The sequence below is a fragment of the Juglans microcarpa x Juglans regia genome, chromosome 2D, assembly GCF_004785595.1.
Source record: "Juglans microcarpa x Juglans regia isolate MS1-56 chromosome 2D, Jm3101_v1.0, whole genome shotgun sequence".
Lineage (NCBI taxonomy): Eukaryota > Viridiplantae > Streptophyta > Magnoliopsida > Fagales > Juglandaceae > Juglans > Juglans microcarpa x Juglans regia.
The window spans coordinates 1269309-1293938 of record NC_054596.1 but is presented as its reverse complement, the minus strand read 5'-3'; the positions used below and the strand labels follow the sequence as shown (position 1 = coordinate 1293938).

Sequence of the window (24630 nt, the reverse complement as noted above, 5' to 3'; positions counted from 1 at the left end):
TCAGCTCGACTTGACCCGACCCGTAGATGTCTAATCGGTCGAACCCGTTCATCTTGCTTTTTATCATTTTCGATCTTTCATCCATTCACCTTCATTTGCAGACTCACGCCCCTTTCTTGCTCCTCTGCAAACTCAGCCTCTCTCACATCGTCCATTCCTCTTCTTCCTCTTCCTCTCCTCTGCAGCTCAGCCTTTCCCCTCCCAGTACACCTAGAGGGGCTCTACGTTGTCCTCGAAGCCGAGGGTGGTCAGGGCCCACTGCAGATCGTCGTCGTTGATCGTCGCTTCTACCTCTAGAACTTGTCGAATGCCTTACCGGTGATGAAGCTTATGATGTATTTCATTTTCTTTGTGATGTATTTCATTTTCTTTGAGATCTATTTCAATATTTATTTAATTTTCTTTGAAATCTTCGATGATTTTGACCTTGGGAGGAAGCAGAGGCTTTGGGTGGAACCTCGTACCAGTCTTTGAGACCTTAAAGGATATATTCAACAGAATAAAAAAATTAAATGTAAAACAGTAGCTTGCTTGATTCTCGGAGAAAAATGTAAAACTTTGTTGATTTCTTGATGGGTCTGATTAGCAGTGGAGAATCCGTCGAAGATCGACGCAAAATCGACGGGTTTTTGCGAGTAGCTCGTTCAAAATATGTCGAAGATCGATGCAAGATCGAATCCGTCGGTGATCGGTTTCAACCAACATGAGAATTATTGAACCCGTTAGATGATCTAGACCCGATGAACCCGACTATTGTCGGGTGAATCCAATCGGGTCATGCGGGTTGATCGGCCCATCGGGCTTCTTGCACAAGTCTAAATGCTACGTCATAAAATATTATAAAAGTAAATTTTAGTTTATGAATTTATTTTATAAGATTATAAGAAAAAATGTATTAATTATTATATAATTTTACTGGTATTTTTTTATTTTAATATTAAAAATATATGTTTATATAAATAAATTTATTAACAATAATATTAAATACAAAGTTTTGAGTGCATGTTGCATAAGTCCGAAAACAAGCTTCTAATTTTAAGTTTCATTTGTTTTCGTTATGAAATGAGATAAAATTTGAAAATTAAATAAAATATTATTAAAATATATTTTTTAATATTATTTTTATTTTAAAATTTAAAAAATTAAATTTTTTATTTTATTTTATATAAAAATTTGATAAAATTATAATAATTAAATAATATGAGATGAATTAAGAAATTTTATAAAAACAATCAATACCTTATTCTTCTTTCAAATTTGCACGAATTACCAGGCTGGTAGGTTGGTCAAAATAGAGAGAGAGATGAAACTGCAAAGCCCATATCCACAGGCACAGAGTCGGAGTGCCCACTGCCCAGCCCCCGACTCATTAAAATAGTCAGAAGCCAGCTACGTGATTGGATCAGCGGGCTCACGTTCTCTGGATATTCCAAAACCCGTGAGCCAAGGAAAATGAAAACAAAAATGAATAAAGAAGGAAAATGGCACCGCAACCGTCACTGTGTAACGTGTTTTTGTTATTTCTACCTGACATTCAATTCAGCACCGAGCTGCCATTCTTCCTTCCGAACAATAAAGTCGTTATCGTTCCTTTCTATGGGTTCTGGGTTTTTCTTATTCCCACAAAATTCCAAACCTTTCCATCCGGGTTCCCCAAATTCCTTCCCATTCCTTCCCTTAAGATTCTTGCTATTCGAGTTGTACCTTCTTCCATTTTGCTCTATTGTTGTTCCTGTCCTCTTCCTGAGAACGCCTTTCATTTGCTTTTGGAGTTGATATTGAATTGGTGCTTCTTTTGATGGTCATGTTTGATTAACTTGAAATTCCAATTTGAAATTTCATTCTTGGTCAATCCTGTAGCACCCCCCACCTCTTTCGAAAATTTCAGTCGGTGACTGGAGTTTGTACATTTGAGAACATGCTGAAAAAATGCACATTCTTGCTATGGAGTCGGTTTGATTGTCGATTACATCGTGTAGAGTTTCTCTAGTTCATGCTAGAATCTATTGGGGGAGCTTATGTAATTTACATGATCGGACAATTCTGTTTTGGATTCATTGCTTAATTCATAACAAGAATTGCTTAACTGGCTTTCATGGCGGGTTCCGAAGCAAACCCTATGGTGGTTTCCGGAGCTTCTGGTTCTCGTGGGGTTGAGGAGACGTCTCCTGACTTGTTGAAGAATACACCATCAAACATTGCGAGATTGGAAGATTTGATTGAGCACTCTAAGGGTAGGCAGAAGTATCTTGCGCAGACGAGGAGTCCTTCGGATGGGGGCGATGTTAGGTGGTATTTTTGCAAGGTGCCCTTGGCAGAGAATGGTGAGCTATTTTTCGTTTTTCCCCTTACATATAATGCAGCATGCGGTTTATGTTGTGACAGTGTATTGCTTGCATTGTTGGCTTTTCTTATAATGATTGGTTTTCTTACTGAGAAGGAAAAGTAGAATATTCAGAATCTTACTATATAGATGATTAACCGTCAAAAGCAGAAAATTTCTCTCTGTCGTTTATCTTAGTTTGAATTTTATTTATGAGAAAAACTGTTTTTTTTTAATCTAAGTTAAATGGCTTGTTTAATAATGAAGAAAACAAAGGAGAGGAATGAAGAAGTTATAGCCAATTATTTTAGAGTATCTTGAGTATAAGGTAGATTTATGGCATTGTGTACATATTAAAGGTTTAATAAGTCTCATGAATTAAGTCTCATGATTTAAAATCTCAGTTCAAGTTTCATGGCAGATATAATTGTTAAATCATTGTGATGCTCAATTCAAATCTCATGAATTTCTGTATAATTAGATGTTAGGAGTTTCATAGATGGTGGTGCATTTGGAGGAAAAGGAATGATAGAAGCGTTGAAGATCATGAGCGGTCAATGGATGAGCTTAGTTTTTTAATACTTTATTCCATTGGATTTTTCTAGTAGATTTTAATGGTACGAATTTTCATGAATTTCTTGTATCATTAGTTCATCAAGCATAGGTGATGCTCTTGTATATGTCCCGTTTATTTGGGCTATTGCCTATCCCTCTTATCAATAAAATTTTGTTTACCAATTAAAAAAACGATAGTTTCATAAGAATGAAATTTTGCTGCAGTGATTATCTGTCAAATATATCACAGGAATGGCAAGCATATGTTTGTTTATTCAACATGAGTTTGGAGAGAAGTGCCTCTGAATTAATGAGAAGATTGATATTCCTCTTGTTTATTTGTGCCGATTTATGATCAAACATTATACTGAGCACCTCTTTATTTGCTTATTTTAATTTACTATCTTTCTTTATTTTTAGTTCATGACCATCAGATACCCATATTAAGGACATGTATACATCTCGATGACATTCTGGTTCTTTTGTTTCTGCAGAACTAGCTGCCTCAGTCCCTCGCACCGAGATTGTGGGAAAGAGCGACTATTTTCGATTTGGGATGAGAGATTCTCTTGCAATAGAAGCATCTTTCTTGCAGGTCATCTTTGTAGTCTTTTTTTCTACAAGTAAATTTTTGTTGCCTTTTTAGTTTTCTAAATAACTAAGCTTTATCTTTCATGTTCAACTTGGATTGCAAGATGTCTTTCTGAATCTATAAGTTGTGTAAATTTGTTTAATAGTAATAAGATTGCATACATTTATTCATGCTATGCACTGAGTTAAGATCTTCCAGACATTATCTTTAGAAGAAAAGAGACATACTTTGGGAAAGAATGCTGATAATTCTATTGGTATTAAATCACTTAATTCAGATGATTGTTATATCTTTAATTGGCAGCCATCTGACTGATTTTCTCAATTAATTGTGTCATTTGGTTGTTCAATACGTTTTACAGAGAGAGGAAGATTTGCTCTCCAGTTGGTGGAAGGAATATGCAGAGTGTAGTGAAGGTCCAATTAGACGACCAAGTTCCAGTAAGATGGTAGATAAGCAACTAGGTGAATCTTCTTCAGAAGGTGCTCGATCAGCCCAACTATATGAAGCTGAAGAGGAGAGAGTTGGTGTCCCCGTAAAGGGAGGACTCTATGAGGTACTCCTACATTTTTGCTCAGCATGATGTCTTTACGAACTTCTTTCTAGGAAGCACCTTCTTGAATGAGGGCGACTACAAATTTGATGTACATACTATTCTTTGATCAACAGAGATGAGAACTTAAACAGAACGGTAGAGTAAAAAAGAAAAAGAACAAATCATATGGATTTTTAAACTCCCAGCACCTATTCAATTAAAGAAAATTGAGAACATAATGGATGATAGAAGGGGTCCTACAGAAAATCGGAAAAATAATTCTGGACTACAGTTGATTCTGTACTTGGATGTTGATATTGTGGAAGATTTTTGAAATTGGAGGAGAAAAGGACACAAAAGTCATCTGAAAGATTGTATGACCTCATTATCGTATGCCAAAGTGATTTTAATATATTTAATCCCATACAAAAAAAGTAAATTGAGGTAGTCCAGTGCATCTTTTCAGGTGACAATTCTTTGTCTAGTTGACCAGTATCTTATTTCGTGACAGTTCAACACCAGGCACCGGCTTCTTGAACTTTTTATGTATTATACAAACCCACAAAAACCTAAGCCGATGCGGAGACTCTCACATAAAGCTCACAAGATAGCACAAAAATTGGTTTTGTTCTCATGGGTAGCGGAAGGTCAACTGCAGTGGTCAAGAGCATGTTTTTTAACGCTGCAATGATTTCAGAGTGTCCGTTTTAATTCATCATTAAAACCAAACTCCAAATATGTAATTATCCTTAGAGATCAACATCTGGAGTAATGTACAGGCCCTTTTTGTTGTACTTGGTTCTGACTTTTGCAGGGGAGGAGTGTATTTTGCTGGATCTGAAACTTATTTTGTTATGCAAGTGGATTGTGAAAGGAGAACCATGCATCTTCCACTGAGGGTCTAAGTTTTCATTTCATCTTAATGCCCTTCTGAGTTTCTCTCTAGGGATTATGGGTTTGGGCTTCAAGATTGGTGAAAAAAGTTGCTTTCACATTCAACTTATTGGTGCCATGATGATATTATACAAAGATTTTGTTTGAAACATGTTAGGAAGCAACCCTTGGACCTGTCGACTGGCTGTCTTGTCTTATAAAATATCTGTTCTCAATCTGATTTTTTTTTTTGTTTTTTTGGGGGGGGGGGGGGGGGGGGGGGGGGGGGGGGGGGGGGGGGGCTTAATTAGTTCATGTTGACCAATTCTTAGAGATGGGAAGTTTTTGTGACTTACTCTATTTGCACTAGTTGCAACTGTGAAATTAGGTAGAAGGCTTCCCTCATGCCGACTGTTCATGCCAAGGTTTCACTACAGGACCCTCTCAAGCATAGGCTGGCCTTCCATCAACTCTGTGTCTGATTTTGTTTATAATCATCTGTTGTTATCGATTAACAATATCTTAAAGCATACACGTTCCTTGCACTTTTAGGAAGTTTTGGTTCATTAATTAATTAATTGTAATGTGTGAAAAGTTTCATTGAATTGATATGCCTCAACTTTTTAGGCTTTCTAAATAACTTCATTGTTTTTGTCTTGTGTATGCTTTTTAAAAGTGAAAGTACATTATATATGCAGGTAGATTTAGTGAGGAGACATTGTTTCCCTGTTTATTGGAGTGGAGAAAATCGGCGTGTTTTAAGAGGTCATTGGTTTGCACGTAAAGGGGGACTCGATTGGCTTCCCCTTCGTGAAGATGTTGCTGAACAACTAGAGATTGCATATCGTAGCCAGGTTTGCTACACAGTACTGGGTTTGATATATCGAATTATTAAGTGTCTTGACTAGGAGGATTTATCTCCTGTCCGTTACTAGTTGTTAGTTTTGTTTAAGTATGTCATAGCATGGAATCAAGAGAAATGAAAATTTTATTTTGATGTTCAAGATTGCATTTTTCCGTCTTTGAGCTTACAGAATTTCAGGTTAGTGCAGCTTTCAATTATTGCAGTTTGCTGTCTTTTTTAAAAAACTGAAATCTTCTGTTATTTTTGAAATATAAATTTGATAAGCTCATTGCATCCTTTGTTGTGACATATAATTAAGCAATTTTCTTTTCCTCATATTTGTTTATGGAGGTGCGAATATAACTCATAAAGATTGATTTTTTTTTGTATTCAGGTTTGGCACCGAAGAACATTTCAACCGTCAGGACTTTTTGCAGCTCGAGTTGAGCTGCAAGGATCTATGCCAGTATGCATATTGTTTTGTAAATCAGGATTCTGTTCTCTTTGTTGTGAATATTGGGTGCATAACTATATCGCAGGATTGTTCTTGTAGGGGTTGCATGCACTTTTTACTGGAGAAGATGATACTTGGGAGGCTTGGCTCAATGTTGATGCTTCTGGTTTTTCTAGTGTTATTGGTTTAGGTAGAAATGGAATTAAGTTAAGGCGCGGCTATTCCACATCTCACTCACCAAAGCCCACACAGGTTTCTATATGTTCTCCCCTCCAACATTATCATGGCAGAAATTTCATTACCTTTCTTTCATTTCCTGTTACATAATTGTACATAAAATATGCCAATGGACTGGGGACCAAACAGAATCTCCTCCTCCCTGAATAAAAAGGTGGAGTGTGAAGTCAAGTTTTCATTCCAAATGGCTGTGTGAGTGTTTATGCACACAAATGTACGGGAACTATTGTTTCCACTCCTATAATAGTTGTCTGTAATCCCCCTTGTAACAGTTATTTCTTTCCTTTTTATTTTTTCAGGATGAATTACGTCAGCAAAAGGAGGAGGAAATGGATGATTACTGTTCACAGGTATGTACTACCGTAGCATGCTGTTCATTTTCATTTTTTTTTTTCAATGAAGTCATTACATAATGTACGTGTGCCTTTTTTTGTTCAAAAAACCTCTCTTTACAAAGACTAGAAAATCTCAATAGTTTTGATATTACAAATGAGATGTGTGAGAATGAACTTCCAAGGGCATTTGGTTGAACTTCCTATAACTTGAAGAACTTATATTCTTCAATAAACTCATTTGGCAAGCACATCAGTATGAGCAATAAGTTATTTACCTTTTTCTATAGAGAGCATTACCCCAATTTTTTGGCTATGTTAGAATGTAACACCCTTCCATGTAGGTATGAAATGTTACATACATTCGTAGCGTAATGCCCGGTAAAGAGATTTGACTTCATAAAAATACCTAATTTATAGAATCATAAAACTAACTTAGCATAACATAGTTTCATAATTTTAAAAGCTAAAACATTAATAAAATAATACAAACTAATCGTATGTGCCAAAATCGCTTATTCAACTGTCTAATCATAACTAACCCATGTGGACTAACACTTATCCAAGGTCTAAGTCTCTAGAAGAATAATCTACTCCTGGCACTCCTGCTATGTATCTACACAATCATCATCTGGGACATTAAAATATAAAAACAGAGAAACAAGCAAATAAATCGAAGACTCAGTAATAGCACATCATACTATAAACTTAACTTAGCTTAACATTAGGCTTAACTTAGAAAACTTTCATGCATCATCATACATATACACATAGCATATAGATCATTCCTCAGTAACATAGGCAGAATTAAACCTAATCATGGCCATACATGTAACATGCATGCATGACTGGCTGACTCCACACATTTCATATCATTCGTACATAACTTATTCATCTTGTCTTTCACTTACTTAGTGGCCATCATAACATACGTGTCTCGGTCCAATTGTCGTTGACCGCAAAAATCGTAGCATAACATATGGTGAACCACGCTTAGATCCGTGACACCTCATACATCATGGCATACATATGGTGAACCACGCTTAGGTTTGTGGCACCATATAATTCATATGGACCACGCTTAGGTCTGTGGTACTTCATAAATCACAACATATCATATGGTGAAGCACGCTTAAGTCCGTGTCACCGCATACATCGTAGCTTAGCATCTGGTGAAGCACGCTTAGGTCCGCGTCACCAAATACATCATAGCATACTTATGGTGGACCACACTTAAGTCCGTGGTTTGCACATCCACCCATAACATAAGGTCAATCTTAACTTATTTTTCACATCAATTCTTACTTATCTTATCATGATGCATATGAACATGTTTACTTCCTGACTTTCATGGCATCTTACTTACATGCAGGGCATAGCATTGATCATGGCATATTAACATGAGCATTACATAATCATAACATAAACTACATAACATAACATGACGTAAGCATTACATGGCATAGCATAATATAAGCATTCCATAACATAACGTAACAGACATACCTGTTAGGGACCCCGGTCAAGTCCCCAAACACTTGCCTTGCCAATCCAAAGCTTGCTTCAATGTGACCGAGTCTTAGTTCTTCTCTTGCTTGGTCCACGTCCAATGTTGGTCAAAGTGACCAAAGGGGTGATATGATATGGTGAGGTTAGGTGTTTAGGCTAGAAGGATGATGATATCAAGGAAATGGTTTAAGGTAGTGTATGGCTAGGAATGGTAGTGGGCGCACGGCACTAGGAGGTGCTAGGGTTGGCGCCACTTTGGGTTGGTGTTTAGGGTTTGGGAAAGAATGTTGGTCGGCTAGGGTTTGGAGAAGGATGATGCTAGGGTTTGGTTGGCTTAGGAATGGATAAGGTAAGTTGGAAAGATGGAAGGAATCTTTGAGTGATTAGGGAAGTTTGAATTTGAATTTGAATTGGATGAAGTCAAGTCTCCTAAAAGGAAGGAATCACTTTAGGGAGCCTTGAGAGATTTTAGGGATTGGATGAGTGATTGGAGGGATGGAGTGATTCTAGGGAAGTTCCTAGAATTATGGGATTAGATGAGTGATTGGATTGAGTCAACTATCCTTGAATTAAGGAAAGTTGCCAAAGAGATGGATGGCTAGGTCAATGGATTAGATGATGGACTTGGCTAGGGTTTGTGTTTAGGGTTTTGGAGTTGGGGTATGGGTGTGGTCGGCTAGGGTTGGCCGAACAAGGTTAGAGAGTGATTCTAGGAAGTTGTTCCTAGAATCAAGGAACTCAATGTGGAAGTGATTTGGCCGAGATTGGTGAAGTGTTGGGTCAACTAGGGTTCCTAAATTATAGGAACACAAGTTTGGTAAGTGGAATGGGTGGCTAGGGCAACTTCAAATAAGGCAAGTGATTGCCGAAATTTGAATTTGAATTCAAATTGGGAGTAGGTTTCGGCTAGGGCAAGTTTGATTAGGCAAGTGATTGCCGAATTTACCTTGGTGGCTTATGGAAAGTTACGGCTAGGTCACAAGGGGTCACTCAACTATGGAAAGTTGACTAACACTTGTGTTGGTCGAATTGGGGTTGATTCGGATTGGATGAGTGAAATGGATTAGATTTCACCAATGAACAAATGATGAACAAGATGAACACGTGATGAACAAGATGATCAAATGATAAAATTATCAAGAACCAAATGGACAAAGATATTCAATTCAACTATGATTCACGAATTGCACATAGATGAAATAAACCTCTTTATTGATAAACTTGAACCAAAAGATTAAAACCACAACTTGGATTCACGAATTGCACCAAGTTGTGAAACAAGAAAGATAAATGAATCACACCTATTCACGGATTGCAAGGTGTGATCCTCTCAATGGGATTCACGGATTGCACCCAAAGAGCCCAAGTGCTCTAGCACCGAAATGTGATCTCAAGAACAAAGTCTACCCACAAGGGAATTTGCCAAAAGATCCTAGGGCAAATGCATAAGGTTCTATTTATAAGGAAAACAATTTGGAAACCCCCAATAGGTCTCTTGGAAAATAAATAATTAAATAAAAATTAATAATAAAAATTAACCTAGTTGGCATGGGCCAAGTTGACCCATGGCATGCATGAGCCCATGGGTGGGCTAAGTTGGCTGACAGGGCCCTGGGCTGGTCTGGGCGCTGGGGTGCTGGTTGCTGGGGCGCTGGGCGTGCTGGGGCGCGCGCGCGCTGGGCGTGCGCGCGGGGCGTGCTGGGGCGCGCGTGCGGGCGAGGCGTGCGCGCTGGGTACGGGCGAAGCGTGCGCGCGCGGGCGCTGCGCGCGGGCGAGGCGTGCGCGCGCGGGACGCGCTGGGCGTGCTGAGGCGTGAGCGCGCGCGCGCTGGGCGTGCTGCGCGCTGCGCGCGCGCGCGGCATGCGCGCTGGGCGTGCTGTGCGCGCTGGGCTGCGCGTGCTGTGCGCGCTGGCCATGCTGAATGGGCTGGTTTGGTCACCAACCTCCTTGGGCACCCTGGGCATGTCAAGGCAGGTCCCATGGCATGCCCGTGGGCCTGTTTTGAGACTGTCTAACCTCGTCTTGACTTGGCTAGTGGCTTGACCATGGGCCACATGACATGGGTTCCTATCAATACCATTAAGCATGGCATACGTAACTGCAGCATAAACATATGATCATAATTCACTGAGGGTTCATAAAGAGGGGCTAACCTTGAATTGGCCATACATAGCATAGTATAGTTGCTATGCTAAGTTAGTTTTATGATTCTATAAATGAGGTATTTTTATGAAGTCGAATCTCTTTACTGGGCATTACGCTACGAATGTACGTAACATTCCGTACCTACGAGAAGGGGTGTTACATAGAATCAAATACCTTTACTTAAATCCATAATCATCAGAAAAGGTCTAGACTATGCCTTTCCCAGATCAATTTGAATGGGCCTTGTGATGGGCCATTGGCTTTCCTTGGGCTTTTGGTGTCACTTTCTTATCTGGGTTTGTTTGTGACTCTTATGTCCAAAACAAGTGGGTCCGTAATCTAAATAGAAGTATATTTAGTTTGACCTTTTTATATGAACTTGCATTTGATGCTGGGGATCCGTGTGTTCCTTAGATGAATGAGGCCAACGAAAGCTTCATCTGTTTAAAAATGGCCCAGCCTTGTTGTAGCCCTATTCCTTGGGCTCTGGTAGAACTCCAATAACCCATGCTATAGAAAAAAGGGAAAAAATGTTTTTTTTTTCCTTATTTTTTCATGTTTCCTCTTCTTTCCTTTTTGGCATCCATGGCATGGCACAACCATGTCCGAAAGACATATACCATACAAATGTTTTCGTCATATACGCCATGTTTTGTTTAGACAGTTCTTTTGAATTAAGTGACAAGTCCAGATGCATAACTAGGTTTCACGTATATGACCCAAAAACTCAGCTTACTCTTTGTTATTTCATTACAATAAGCTCCTATATTGTTTTTTCTGTTTAACTGAAATTGTTGGTGTAGGTACCTGTGCGACACCTAGTTTTTATGGTTCATGGTATTGGTCAAAGGTTGGAGAAGTCTAATTTGGTTGATGATGTTAGCAATTTTCGCAATATCACAGAAAGTCTCTCTGAACGGCATCTTACTTCTCACCAACGTGGCACTCAAAGAGTCATTTTTATCCCATGCCAGGTAACATTCTCATGTGGCACTTTTTTCTTGCGTAGAATTGATTCTTTTGTCAAGTGAGTGGAGGTTCTTGTACAATACGGTATGGTTAAAAAATGCATTAGTTGCAAGTGATCTTGATAAGATTAGGCTTTGTTTACTATGAGAAAATAGAAAATGACTTATCAAAAAAAAAAAAGAAAAAGAAAAAGAAAATAGGAAATGGAAAATATGAAGGTATTTATAACTTGGACAAAGCAATTTGTTATCCTCCTTTCCTTTCCTTCCCTTTCTCCTTTCCTTTTTTTTTTTTTTTTTTTTTCCCCGGGGGGGGGGGGGGGGAGAGGAATGGTAAGTAGATAATCTTAATGTAGGCAGACTATATTGAATCAATCACGTAGCTTGAGTTGAATGGAGTGAGGCGTGGATTATTTCCAATTATTTCCTCAACCCAATATGCCATGAAAATTTGGAAGCACTATCCTACAATCAGAGCATTGTGGCATTCTATATCAGGACCAGTAAAAAAAGATAATACCTATAGTTTTTTGGCTTTATTCATTCATGTTTTGCAAAGACATTTTAACCACTAACCCCTTTCGTGAGGATTGGAGTATTTTGACCACTGATCCCTTTTGGGTTGGAGTTTTTGGATTAGCATTACATATTGTAACTAACTTTATGGTATTTTTTATTCTAGTGGAGAAAGGGCTTGAAGCTTAGTGGTGAAACTACCGTTGAAAAAATTACTCTAGATGGAGTACGAGGTCTGCGTGTCACGTTGAGCGCAACTGTTCATGATGTATTATACTACATGAGCCCCATCTATTGTCAGGATATTATCAACTCGGTATTGCTTCTGTCTATTCTCTTACTCTCTTGTTTCTCTCTTTTAAGCATCTGTTTCGGTACTTTCTGTGTAATTGGGTTTAAAACATCACATATTGGACAAGTCTCATTTAATCTTGGTACTTTTGTCTCTGCATTTAATTCCATTAAATATTCTGTTGGAGCCAGTATGATATGAACACGTGGGAATGGAATCCTTGAACTCACAATCAATTTGAAAACTCACCCAAGAAAGCCAAAAATCAAGTCAAAGGATGGAGAATCTAGACCCGTTGAGTGGATTGCACCAATCCTTGCATTGCCTCCTTGATCTTTTTGGCTCTTGACCTTGTAATTGGCCCATCTGGAACTTGCAAACGATCTTTAAGACTAGATCCATCTTGATGCCCATCACAGTATTTCTGTTTTGTGATGCTTAAGCATCTTCATCACATCAACAAGTATATCAGTTGGGCTTTTCTCCTGCCATCCAGAGAATTAGGAACCCATCTTTGAATTCAGTTACTGTAGACCTAGCTCATAAGTGTATTAATATTACAGAACTTTTGGAAGTATAAAGATTCCCTTCCTTAAATCCGTTAGCCCTAATTAGGAAATGAATGCTCCATGGAGAAACTGTCCTAGCCCTATTTGCAATCTCCACTATTTCAATTCCTGTCTCTATTTTGGAATTGTTGACTCTCTTGGAGCTTGGGATTTTGAACTTTCTATTTAGCCTGTAAATTTGCTTTCTAATCATAAGAAAAAAAATGATTCTAGGAAAAAATGATTACTTTTTTTTTTTTTTTATAGGTAATCAAAGATATTGTATTAATAGAAATAGGCAAAGCCCAGGTACACAGAAAGTATACATGAAAAACGCCTAGCTAGATGTTACAATAGAAAGAAGAAGATCATGGACACTAAGTCCGTTACAAACTATAGCCCCCGCCCATAAGAACAATGACTTGAAAAAGAAAACTTTAAGCTCATCCATTGTTCTCTCTTGATCATCGAAACATCGAGCATTTCTCTTCCTCCAAATACACCAACACAAGCATATTGGTACCAAGCCCAAATTGCCGCTACCTGAGAATCGTCGTATAGTCCTCTCCAGCTTGCAAGGAAATCCACCAATCTACAAGGCATAACCCAAGACAATCCGACTCTTGAGAAAAAATCATCCCATATAACCTTGGCCATCTCGCAGTGTAAAAGCAGATGATCAACTGACTCCCCATGCTTCTTACACATACAACACCAATCTAGGACAATAACGTGTCGTTTCCTCAAGTTATCTGTAGTGAGAATCTTGTCCAAAGATGTTGTCCAGACAAAGAAAGTTGCTTTTGAGGAAGTTTTCGTCTTCCAAATGCTCTAGGTATAAGTTTGTGGAACGATATATTTGCTAGAGCGTGGCTCCATTGGGTGATGCCACGAAGGGTTGTGGATTTTTTGGCCAGTTGGCAAGGCATCCGAGGTACCACTCAAATTGCAGCTATGTGGAAGATGATACCGATCTACCTATGGTGGTGCATATGGATGGAGAGGAATGGTCGAAATTTTGAGAATCGTGAATGGACAATAGACGAGATTAGAACTTCTTCATACTTTATTCCATTGGTTGATAGTAATAGACTTTAATGGCATGAACGTACATGATTTCCTTGTATCTTTAGACACTCATACATAGGTGTTGCTCTTGTATATGTCCCGTGTACTTGGTTTCGCCTATTTTAATAAAATTCTTATTTACTAATCAAAAAAATTTGCTTTAGGTAGTAGCACAATGATCTCTTGGCAATATATGGTAGGATTACCATTCAGAGGAACTAATATGACAGTATTAATGACTTTCTAACATTCAAATGCCAAATTAGTGTTGATTGTGGCATACCACCCCAGTTAAACGAGATTTATGTTACGTAAAATTCTTGATTGGCATGGACTACCGTTTCTTTTTAATAGGATTGCATTCTTTAGCTGCTCCTATCTAGATAGTATTGTGTCTTGCACTAAATATGATTGGGATTTAGAGAAAACTCCATAAATATGACAAACATCGTCAACATGATGAAAAAAGTCATGTCTGGTTGTTGGTGTAAAAAAGGCATCACTTGTTCAACTAATACAATAGCAGTTGTAAAGTGGAAGGTGAACAATAAAGCAATAAATTATACCAGAAGATGGTGAAAGATTTGAAGTTGAAGCTTGAAGATTTTAAGTCTCTGGGGTCTAGAGACACGAAATTCTTCAAGTCTCACATTTTGGATATCAGATGAAAAGAACTTTTTATAAGATTCTGAAAAGAGTATTATAACTAGACCAATATCAGCCCAATACCGCTAGATACAGGCAAGTTTGCGCACTTGTTGCGCACGAACATAAATATTTACTTGCTTTTCTTTTTCTCTTTGTTTCTGGCTACTCCAAACAGCCAAGTGCCATCGACCATTTCATTCTCTCCAGCATGCAGGGGTTTCTTTCTCTCTTTGTTTCTGGCAACTCCAAACAGCCAAGTGCCACCCACCATTTCATTCTCTCCAGCATGCAGTGGGTAATGGCAGAGAGACAGTGTATGGCCGTCTGCCGTAAAATTACCCATCGGATTTCTTTCTTCTTTTAAAGTTTTCCTTTCATTTGGCTCTTTCCTGATATATATTCCTCATTCCTGCAGGGACGGTGATTTATTCCTATTGATTTTTCTTTTGGTTTGGGATTTATTTTTCAATATTTTCCTCCACAAAACCATTTGGTTCTTGGATTTTTTTCCTTCTAATTCTTCATTTTTAGCAATTCTTTTTTTTTTTTTTTTGTGGGGGGGGTGTTTCCAATTCTCATCGATTTGTATCTATTTGGAGGTTAGAATTTTTTTATTTGATCTTGAGCTCTGAATCACCATGGATCCGAGAGGAAGAAGGTTCTGGAATGAGTGGCGGTCTCAACGTTCCCGTTCCCGGACGAGGTTCTGGAACGATGGCCAAGTTCTTGTGCTTGAAGTGCTTGGGCAGAAGCTTGGTGGCAAACTCATGCGGGTTCCAGACCACAAAGTTGTTGTTGCCGTCACTCCAGGAAACCACTGAGTTGGTCTCCGGTTGTCCACCATGGCGTAAAACTTCCTAAAAAATAGCAGCAATGTATCTGTCGCCGTCGTCGTCAAAGACCTGGCATCATTAACATCTGCCATTCTTTTTCTTCTTCCATGAGAGAGAGAGAGAAGAGGGTTGGGGTCGAATTTGGAAGCAGACGCATTGTCACACACACGCTCTCTCTTCTCCTTTTGTTCTCTCTTTTTTTTTTTCTTTTTTTTTTTTTGTCTGAGCAGAACACTAAGGCAACACGGTGCACACACGAGTGAACCACTGAGCACACCAACAATGTCCAACATTTCAGAGACAGAGAACTGGGATCCTCCCTCTCTCAGTTTCCCTCCCAGCCCAGCCCCCTCGGATGGAGAAGAAAAAACAAACAAAATGCAGACCCCAATGCGCCCAAAACGCAGAGTTTCATTAATCCCAGTGGCATTCGTGAGCAAGGAGTCCACAAACTCGCCTGCATATAGAGTTTTTCATATCAGCCTTACCAGACTGTTCCAGTATACTTGCAAGTCACAGCCTACATTACCTTTCAGAAGACTATGATTATAGATATTTCCCAAAATCTAAGTCATAGTGAAGTAGTGGCTAGTCCCAAGGGAGCCCGCCGAGCTTTGGAGTTTCTATCTCTGAGAAAAAAAAAAAAAAAAAATCTTATTCCACAATATGTGTCTAGAAAGTTTTCTGATCAATTAAAGCAATTAAGTTCCTCCAACACCTTCCCCCCCCCCCCGGGGGCAAAAAAACCCCCTCTCTCAAAAAAGTGGGGGGCATAGTTTATTTGTACTTTTAAGGTACCTAAGATGGTGAAAAGCAAGATTATTGGTGGAATTCTCTTTAAAAGGTGTACCTTTGGGGTATGGTACAGGTATATAGACATGCAACAGTTGTTAAGGAGTTACTAGAGTAGTTAATGATTAAATAAGGAAGTATTCATGGATAACACCTTTGTTGGAGATATCTTGAGCATATACAAATACAGTGATCTGTTTTTTTTTTTATAAGTTAGAACTTTATTAAACATAATGAAATAGGCGAAGCCTGAGTACACAGGAAGTATACACAAGAAACACCTAGTTACATTCTAAAACTTAGAGAAACAAATACAGTGATCTGTATCCTTTGTTTCAAAATGATATTTGCATCAAGGTTGCCATTTATATTGTCTTTCTCAGCAACTTGAGCTGTTTCTTTGAAAAAGAAAGATTTTTATTTAGAAGTTACCAACTCTAGCTGTTAAGGGTATTGGAGGTAACAACATTATTAAACCTCGAATTGATAAAAAAAATACTTCTCCTCCAGGTGTCCAACCAATTAAATCGGTTGTATTTGAGGTTTCTGAAGAGGAATCCGGGTTATGACGGAAAGGTTTGAAGCTGAAGAGCATCCATTGTTTTTTTTTTCCTAAAAGAATTATATGGCCTTAAAAGTTCGATACATTTATCTCTGTTACCATTTGTATAGGTTTCCATATACGGACATTCTTTGGGAAGTGTCCTCTCCTATGATATTCTCTGCCATCAGGAGAACTTATCTTCCCCATTTCCAATGGATTGGATGTACAAAGAACACAATAGAAATGAAGAATCATCTCCTGATATGAACAACCAGTCTTCTCCAAGCGACTATTTGACCAAGCAGGAGGATAAAAACTTCACAGTAATTAATGAAACTCAGGACAAGGTGGGTCACTTTGAAGACAAGTTCAGCGCACGAACAGCTCTTTTGGTAAAAGAGGAAGGAGATTCTGAAGATTTTTCCACAATTGTGGGTCCTGTCACTTCAAATTTAGATGAATGTACCAAGGCTACGGACTCCAACCAACAAAGTGGTCAGAAAGATTTTGATGAACTGCCTTGTGATTCTAGTGACATACTTTCTCCAAAAAGGGAAGGCTTCGGTGAAACTACAGACATGAGTTCTGAACTCTTAATTGATGACTTGGAGAAAAAGGCCAAGGAAGTGTGTGAAGATACAAGTAATGAAGATAAAACAATCAAATTGTTGAGGCAAGAGGTTGGAATTTATAAAAAGGATAATTTTCTCCGTGTCTTTCTCTGTGCACCATTTGTTTAACATCTAATATTTGCTGCTTTAGATTGATTCCCTAAAGACCAAGATAGTAAAATTGGAAAAGCAGTGCGGAGGTGGAGATAGGAGTTTGCATCAAGGTAATTATTGCCAATCATCACATAATCTTTTTTCCTTTTATCTATATGTGGAACTCCGTTTGTGTTAATATTTCTAGATACAGGAAATATGGAGGTTCCTGCAACTATTGCAAAGCCCCCCATACATGAGAAGCAGCTACCTGGGCAAGATGATGCGCCAAGGAATTATACTCCATACATTAAGTATACGAAGCTTGAATTTGAGGTAAAACAGAGGGGGATTACTGATTCTTTGATTTTGTTATTTATTTGTTTCCTGTTTTTGCATGGTATATTACCTTGGTCTATATTTCTATTTACTGCTTGTAAATTTCTAAACAAAATGTTTGTAACTTTGAAGGAGAGTGAAACTTGTTCTTTATGAAGTTTAGGTGCAAATCAGATCCAGATTTATTTTGGAAGGGATATTTTTCTGATTTTGCTTCAATCCTTCTACATCAGGTTGACACATTCTTTGCAGTTGGATCACCTCTTGGAGTATTCCTTGCACTTCGTAATATTCGCATTGGGATTGGTGAGATTCAATACATCTATGGATTTAAGATGCTTTTATATGGGTGCATGAATATTGTTTAAGCCGATACAAAATGGTTAGTTTAACCATTACATAGAATATCGACTTGCATTTTATTTCAGTCATCTATAAAATTATTGATTCACAAAAAAAGGAGTTTCAGATATGTGGCAGTTTTTGAAACTAACAAAATCTAGATCTGATGAGTTGATTTGTCTTTTTGGTTCCAGGAAAAGGAAAGAACTATTGGGAAGAAGAAAATATAAGTGAAGAGATGCCTGCATGTAGGCAAATGTTTAATATTTTTCACCCGTTTGATCCTGTGGCATACAGGTCTGTTAAATCAACTCTTTTTCATTGCAGTTGGACATCTTTTTTCTGTTTTCGTTTGGTTAGTAGACTTCATATGTAACAACCCTCTTCCCCATGGTTAAGAACAACGTCATTTATTTGGGAAACCGGAGTGCAACTAACCTTGCCTATAAAAAAAAATAAAAAATTATTTTCAATGAAGCACCAGGTATAAAAGATTTCATAATTTAAAATAAAATATACTTCATTAAAATCTAAAAGAGAGTATGTGGAAGCACTTCTTAAAATTTCTGAAACTCTGTACTATAAAAAAAATCATAACTTAAAAGCTTTGTAAATGATCTAAGCCTCTGCCACGCCTCCCTATGCCAAGTCCCATTCTGCAGCTCTATCATTATAAATATCCTTACCTGGGTGGTTAAAACAATAAAAGCATATAAAAATGAGTCGAATACTCAATAAGTAGTACATCATTGAGTAAACATAATAAATAGAGTTTTCATGAAATGCATGTGTGCTTAATACTTATACTAACATAAACATTTAACATAACTTATCTTTCTTTCATTTAATCTTATCATAAGTTAACTCAACTTATTTGACTGGCCAACACACCTTAACCCCGTGTGCAAGGTTGTACACCGGTTCCACATCTTGTGGCCACAAAGGGAACCGCTATGATCATAACATATTTTGGTGAACCACGCTTAGGTCCGTGACTTGCACATCCACCCCTAACTACATTTGTACCATGCATCTCTTATGACCATTCTTAAATTTTCTTTCATAACATGTCTTTATCTTTTTTACCGTGATGCATGTAGAACACATAATAGCTTATCGTAATCATAAATGAAAATATATCATGATGCATATAAAACATATCTTAACATGCATTGAAACTCACTTTCATCATATCATAATTTGGTACATAAAAATGGGCTTTCAATAAAGGTATACATACATAATACTTTTTATAAAAGACATGTCGTTTATCTTACATACGTGGAAGGGTATAATCATGCTACTTACCTCATAGCGCTAATCCAAAAAAAAAAAAAAAGATTTTTCTTTTATGGTAATGTTTATTTTGAGGAATGATTTTATTCTGATTTTTCAGCTAGATTTTAGCAAGATACTTATATTATTCCGTATTTTATTATTTGGTCATAATTGTAATTTTGCCTCTTTTTCCGTAGCTATTTAAGCCCGGCTTGTGGGCTCCAGAAGACACACATTCAATTATTTTTAAAGAAACCCTAATCTCAGAGTTTTTCTCTCTGTTTGTGTTTTTCTCAATCTCAACTCTAGCTTCCGTTGTTTAGGTAGCCATCAGAATAATTCTTATTCTGCATTTGGCATCAGACTTTCACATAAATACACATCAAAACACTTTTTCTTTTACGTGTATATTGAAATCTGGTCATATGTGGCAGTTTTACAACATATGATAGAAAGCTTCTTGAATTTCTTACAGAATAGAACCACTTGTCTGTAAAGAATACATCGGTAAGCGCCCTGTTCTTATACCCTATCACAAGGGTGGAAGGCGATTGCATATTGGATTTCAGGTAAGCCTTTTGACAATGCATAAATGTGGATTCAACTCTCTCTCTCTCTCTCTCTCTCTCTCTCCCCAAGTGTGTTTTAATATGATCACACTATGTGGTGCAGGAATTTACTGAAGATTTTGCAGCTCGTACCCAGTCACTAATGGATCACATGCACTCTGTAAGGGTGAGAGCCCTATCAGACCTTCAAAAGTTGTCTCTTGAGTTTATTGTATTCATGATTCAGATTAGTTGATTTGTAATTCTGGTCTTCTTTGATACTTCCTATCCGCACGAATAGTTCATGTTTATGAGGGGGGCTTCAGAAAAAAGGATATAGATATGGACAGCTTGAGTGGGGAAAGTTTCTTGAGCTTTTACCAAAGGAACATGGAATACTTCTTTGCATTTGGTTCCCCATCTGTATAATTTTTGTAAGAAGCATTTAGAAGTTTGAGAAATAGGTGGTCTAAATATAAGGTGTGGGAAGGGGTAGGGAGGTTGTTGTGGACACTGTACTCAGTAAAATTGAAAGATGGAGTTTCAGGTTGTGATTGGTTTCAACTACATTTGCACACCATGTTATTAATTTAGATTTGGAAGTCTAAATCATGTATCCAGAAGCGAGAGAGAAGCCCCTTAGGCCTGGTTTGCTTTCAAGACTAAAACTCAAAACTTTGAAAACTTCTCATCTCATCATTACGACTTTCCCAAATTTCCACACAAAATAAAATAAACAATTCAACTTTTTCAAATCCCAAAACAAAAATAATATTAAAAAATATATTTTAAAAATATTTTATTCAACTTTTTAACTTTAATCTCAACTCATCTCATCTCATCTCATCTCATCTCATCTCTGAAAACAAACGAGTAAGTTTTTTCAGTCTCTTTTATATACCTATTTATGGCACTTTAAAACTAGTGTTGGTTTCTTTGCTTAGCAGTTGAAATTAAACATTCTCCTCATTAGCTCAATAAGTAATCACGTAAATGTATATGCATATATAGGCTTTTAAGGATTGATAGCCCTGTATTGGTTATTACTTTACCCTGTGAACTTGAGTTATGGTTGGATCTATCAGTGCTTGGTTCACGTTTGCCACATTGAATGTTTGTGGTCTTTGCTTTTTAGTCATGCTCAAGATGTTACAGTTTGGGGCTGTTTTCTGTTTAAACAGGTCAAAGTGCTCACGGTTTGCCAATCCAGAAATGCAGATAGCGCAGAAGGTAACATGATATTCCATCCTTCTGGTTTGCTTTGTTTTATTTCTCCCCCCTTTCTACCTCAATATTGTCCTCATCCTGCTCATCAAAGTAAGGAGGAATCAGAATATTATGTCAGCAAAGAAGACTTCCTCCCCACACCCATCCCCCCCCCCCCCCCCCCCCCCCCCCCCTTCTCTCCCCCATCATGTCCCACATATGCACATTATCAAAAAGGAGGAAAACAGAAAATTAAATTTAATAATATAACCCAGTACAGCAGAGTCCTAATTCAAACTAGTTGGTATATGTTGCATAAGCCCTTATTTTTCTATTTAAGCATATCAGGGGCTGCAACCTATATTCCTTTTCTGCATTTGTTAATACATTCCTCCAATTTTTTCTTTATATTGCAGAGTCGGGAGGGGATTCCCAAGAAAAAGAAGAGAGATCATACGGTTCTCTTATGATGGAGAGATTAACTGGAAGTGAAGAAGGACATATTGATCACATGCTTCAAGTACATTGTTTACCAATTTGATACCAATCCTTAGAACCATACGTTTCATGTCTATTGTTGTTTAACTTCACAGACAAACTCCAATATGCTCATGCACACACTAATAACTGCATGTATATATCTATTCGTAGCTGGATTAGAGTAAGTGAAGAAATGTACTTGTAACAAATTGTAAAATTGATGATAAACTACTAATTGTTTGTACAAGGACCTAATTTGATCTAGGAGCAGCATTCTTGCCATACTGCTCGTGTTCCACCTTGTTGCATTCATCTTTGAAACCAAAGGTTATGGAACCTAGCACATGTAGGTCTTTGACATGGCAGCCTCAAGATAAATGCCATCATGATGTGAATGTGGAGAGACTTGAGATGAGATGGATGACTTGCCACAAAAGGAAAGATAAAATGAGCAATGTTCATATTTTAACAGAGGTGTGGGCTGCACCAATTGAGGATAATATGTGGGGGAGTTTTTTTTTCTAGTAACTTTATTAATAGGTGTGGCCAAGTACACGGTGTATACAAGATAAAGATGTGGAGAGTTATCTAAGATGGTTCATACTTATGCAATGAAGATATACATGAGTTAATACAATTCAAAGAAATGTAAAGGGTTAAATGGACCCAAAACTTATGTGCTTATTTTCAATGATGACTTATGTTAGATTGAATTGTATGCAAATGTTTGAAACATTTGTCATGGTAAAGAATTCTCAGTAGTAACCATCTTATTCTGTGAATAGTTCCCAGCATGACGAGTTATACCTGATTTCTTACTTCCTCTTAATTTGAAACATCCATGATAAATCGAGTACTAGCTATTTATGTTGAGTTTCAAATCAGAGTTTTGATGTTGATCCTGCAGGATAAAACATTTGAGCATCCATACTTACAAGCCCTTGGATCACATACGTAAGTATCCACTCTCTACTTTGTATCGAGACGCATAATGGCAGTACTACTGTGCTATTGAGAAATGAGCATAGGCTAGTTTTATTAATATTAAGACAACAAACCCATTGTTATGCTTCCACACTGAAAGTGATTTTGATGAAATTTGTGACATTCTTTTATTTTTCTGGACGCATATCAATCATATTTTGTCAAATGGAAAGCATGTAATGTCTCAAAGGAATACCTTGAATAATTGTTTGGCTTTCTTTGGGAAATGCCACGTATAACTATCATTTGGGCTACCTCATAAAGAAGCTCTACATTGGAATGTTCCTTTGCGGCAACTCTTGAAGGTCCGGTATCCCTTTTGCTTGCGAACGGGATGCATGACTTCATGTTAGTTGAAGTGCTTCTGTATATCCACAATCAATGGGTAGTCTGTGGCCTAAAAATTGGCAAACATGTTTTACCCATTGCTATGCTTGTGAATGATAACCTCAGTGATTAACTTGAGCCTGCATGTTTTATTGCTTTTGTTTATTGGCTCTTCTTTTAATTGTGAATTTTGGTGTACAGTAACTATTGGAGGGATTCTGATACTGCACTTTTCATATTAAAACACTTGTATCGAGATATACCTGAAGACCCTAACTCATCAGAGGAATCCAGTGCAACCAACTCAAAAGAAGAAAGTGGTTCCACAGGCTGGTGTGATCAGCGAGAGACTGTTGATGAAGAGCTTCCTTTGACATTCTCCGACAATATTATGGTTAAAAATTTTTCAAGGAAAGCCAAGAAGATTTTTAAGAAGCGCCGATGATGGTGGTATGCATAGTACTTCTCGCTACATCATGCCTATAAATGCAAGTACAACTGGTGGAAATTGAAGCCATTTTTGCTATTATCTTATCACTGCATTCTGGGCCAAATTACAAATTATTTCATATACTTTGCATTGCATGAAGTTCAAATTTATTATATGCCATATGGTGATGGGAATGCAAGAATCAGTACTCAGAGGTACATTGGAAAGGATATATGCCTGTGAATATGGACGGAGGTACATAAGGCTCTCCCTTGAAAGGAAGGAAGGGGGAGAGAGTGAGAGAGAGGGCCAGTTGTGCTATGTGGTAGAGTTACTGTTAGTTAAATGGCAGAGCGATTTCTCTGTGTACCTTAAAGGAAATATGGTGGCACACTTGCTGGTCAATGAAACTAATCCTTGTGGGATTTATATATGTCAATTGATGGAAGTATATAACGAGTCATGTGGTGTTTTTCAATCAATATTTATATGGACAGGTTTAAATGATATGGAGGGTTGTTAATTGAGATATCTATCCCTATCCCTCTCTCTTTTATAAACCCGAGATTTTTCTTTTAACTTTGATTTGGATTTGTTTTAATGGTTTCTCGCATCATACATGTTTAGCTAGGTTGCTTCTATCAACTACTTAAACGACAGTTTCTTAAGATTTATCACATATATAGTAAGTGTGATGAGTCGTGACGAATTTATAAGGTAATAAACTCTAAAGTGAAGAAGATCATTACTCTACTAATAATATGTTGAAGAAGATGATCATTACTCTATTAATAATATGTTGCCACGGCCCAAGCTGGAGGATTTCAATTTCTAATGGTTGCAATTATCTCCCTACCGCATTGTGCTGCATCGAAGCAGAAAGGCATATCTATATAGCTACGTAAAATGGCGGCATGCATGCACATTCCATAATCTGCCGGACCAGTGCTGGAATTAAAAGACCCTTATAAATGCAAGAAGACTGCTAAGTAGTACCCTTATTTAATTTGTAATTTTTATTTTTTTATTTTTTTGTGGGAGAGGGAGATTTTTCCTTTCGTTTGCCTTGTCTTTGTTCCTCACGGAATAAAGTTGAGAAGGAACAAGCACTACAATAAGGGTTATGATTGGGTAATGCACCAACGCCAACTCGCAAATGGGACGTTATTTGCCTTGATTTTTACTGACAGGTGCCAATAATTGATTTGTACCGCCCGAAAATTATGCGCAAGACAAACCTTGTTGCCTAGGTTCATGTGCCACGTACGAGGAGATTTTCTCAAAAAAGACTTTCCCATAATTAAACCCACATTAATTATAGCACGTACAAGGAAATTTTCTCAAAAAAATATTAATTAAAGAGATCAGTAATCCAGGAGATTCG

General features: G+C 37.6%; 1 protein-coding gene across 3 annotated transcripts; it reads left to right on the top strand.

Annotated features, from left to right (window-relative positions):
- The first annotated feature begins 1485 nt into the window (after window positions 1-1485).
- LOC121249673 (phospholipase SGR2) lies at window positions 1486-23753 on the top strand. 3 transcript variants are annotated; one of them, XM_041148408.1, is made up of 21 exons: window positions 1489-2324; window positions 3373-3473; window positions 3832-4026; window positions 5577-5732; window positions 6117-6188; window positions 6276-6428; window positions 6713-6763; window positions 11203-11373; window positions 12050-12199; window positions 16575-16640; window positions 16737-17288; window positions 17371-17443; window positions 17527-17648; window positions 17885-17957; window positions 18188-18290; window positions 19747-19840; window positions 19944-20006; window positions 21001-21049; window positions 21442-21545; window positions 22413-22459; window positions 23018-23753. In XM_041148408.1, the coding sequence occupies exons 1-21, from the start codon at window positions 2096-2098 to the stop codon at window positions 23259-23261; spliced, it is 2868 nt and encodes a 955-aa protein (XP_041004342.1). In that variant the 5' UTR covers window positions 1489-2095; the 3' UTR covers window positions 23262-23753. The 3 variants fall into 3 exon arrangements, 2 of the variants coding, with proteins under 2 accessions (XP_041004343.1, XP_041004342.1); XM_041148409.1 differs by lacking the exon at window positions 16575-16640 and having other exon boundaries at window positions 1488-2324; XR_005937625.1 differs by lacking the exons at window positions 21001-21049; window positions 21442-21545; window positions 22413-22459; window positions 23018-23753 and adding an exon at window positions 18903-18980 and having other exon boundaries at window positions 1486-2324; window positions 19944-19986.
- The last annotated feature ends 877 nt before the right edge of the window (window positions 23754-24630 follow it).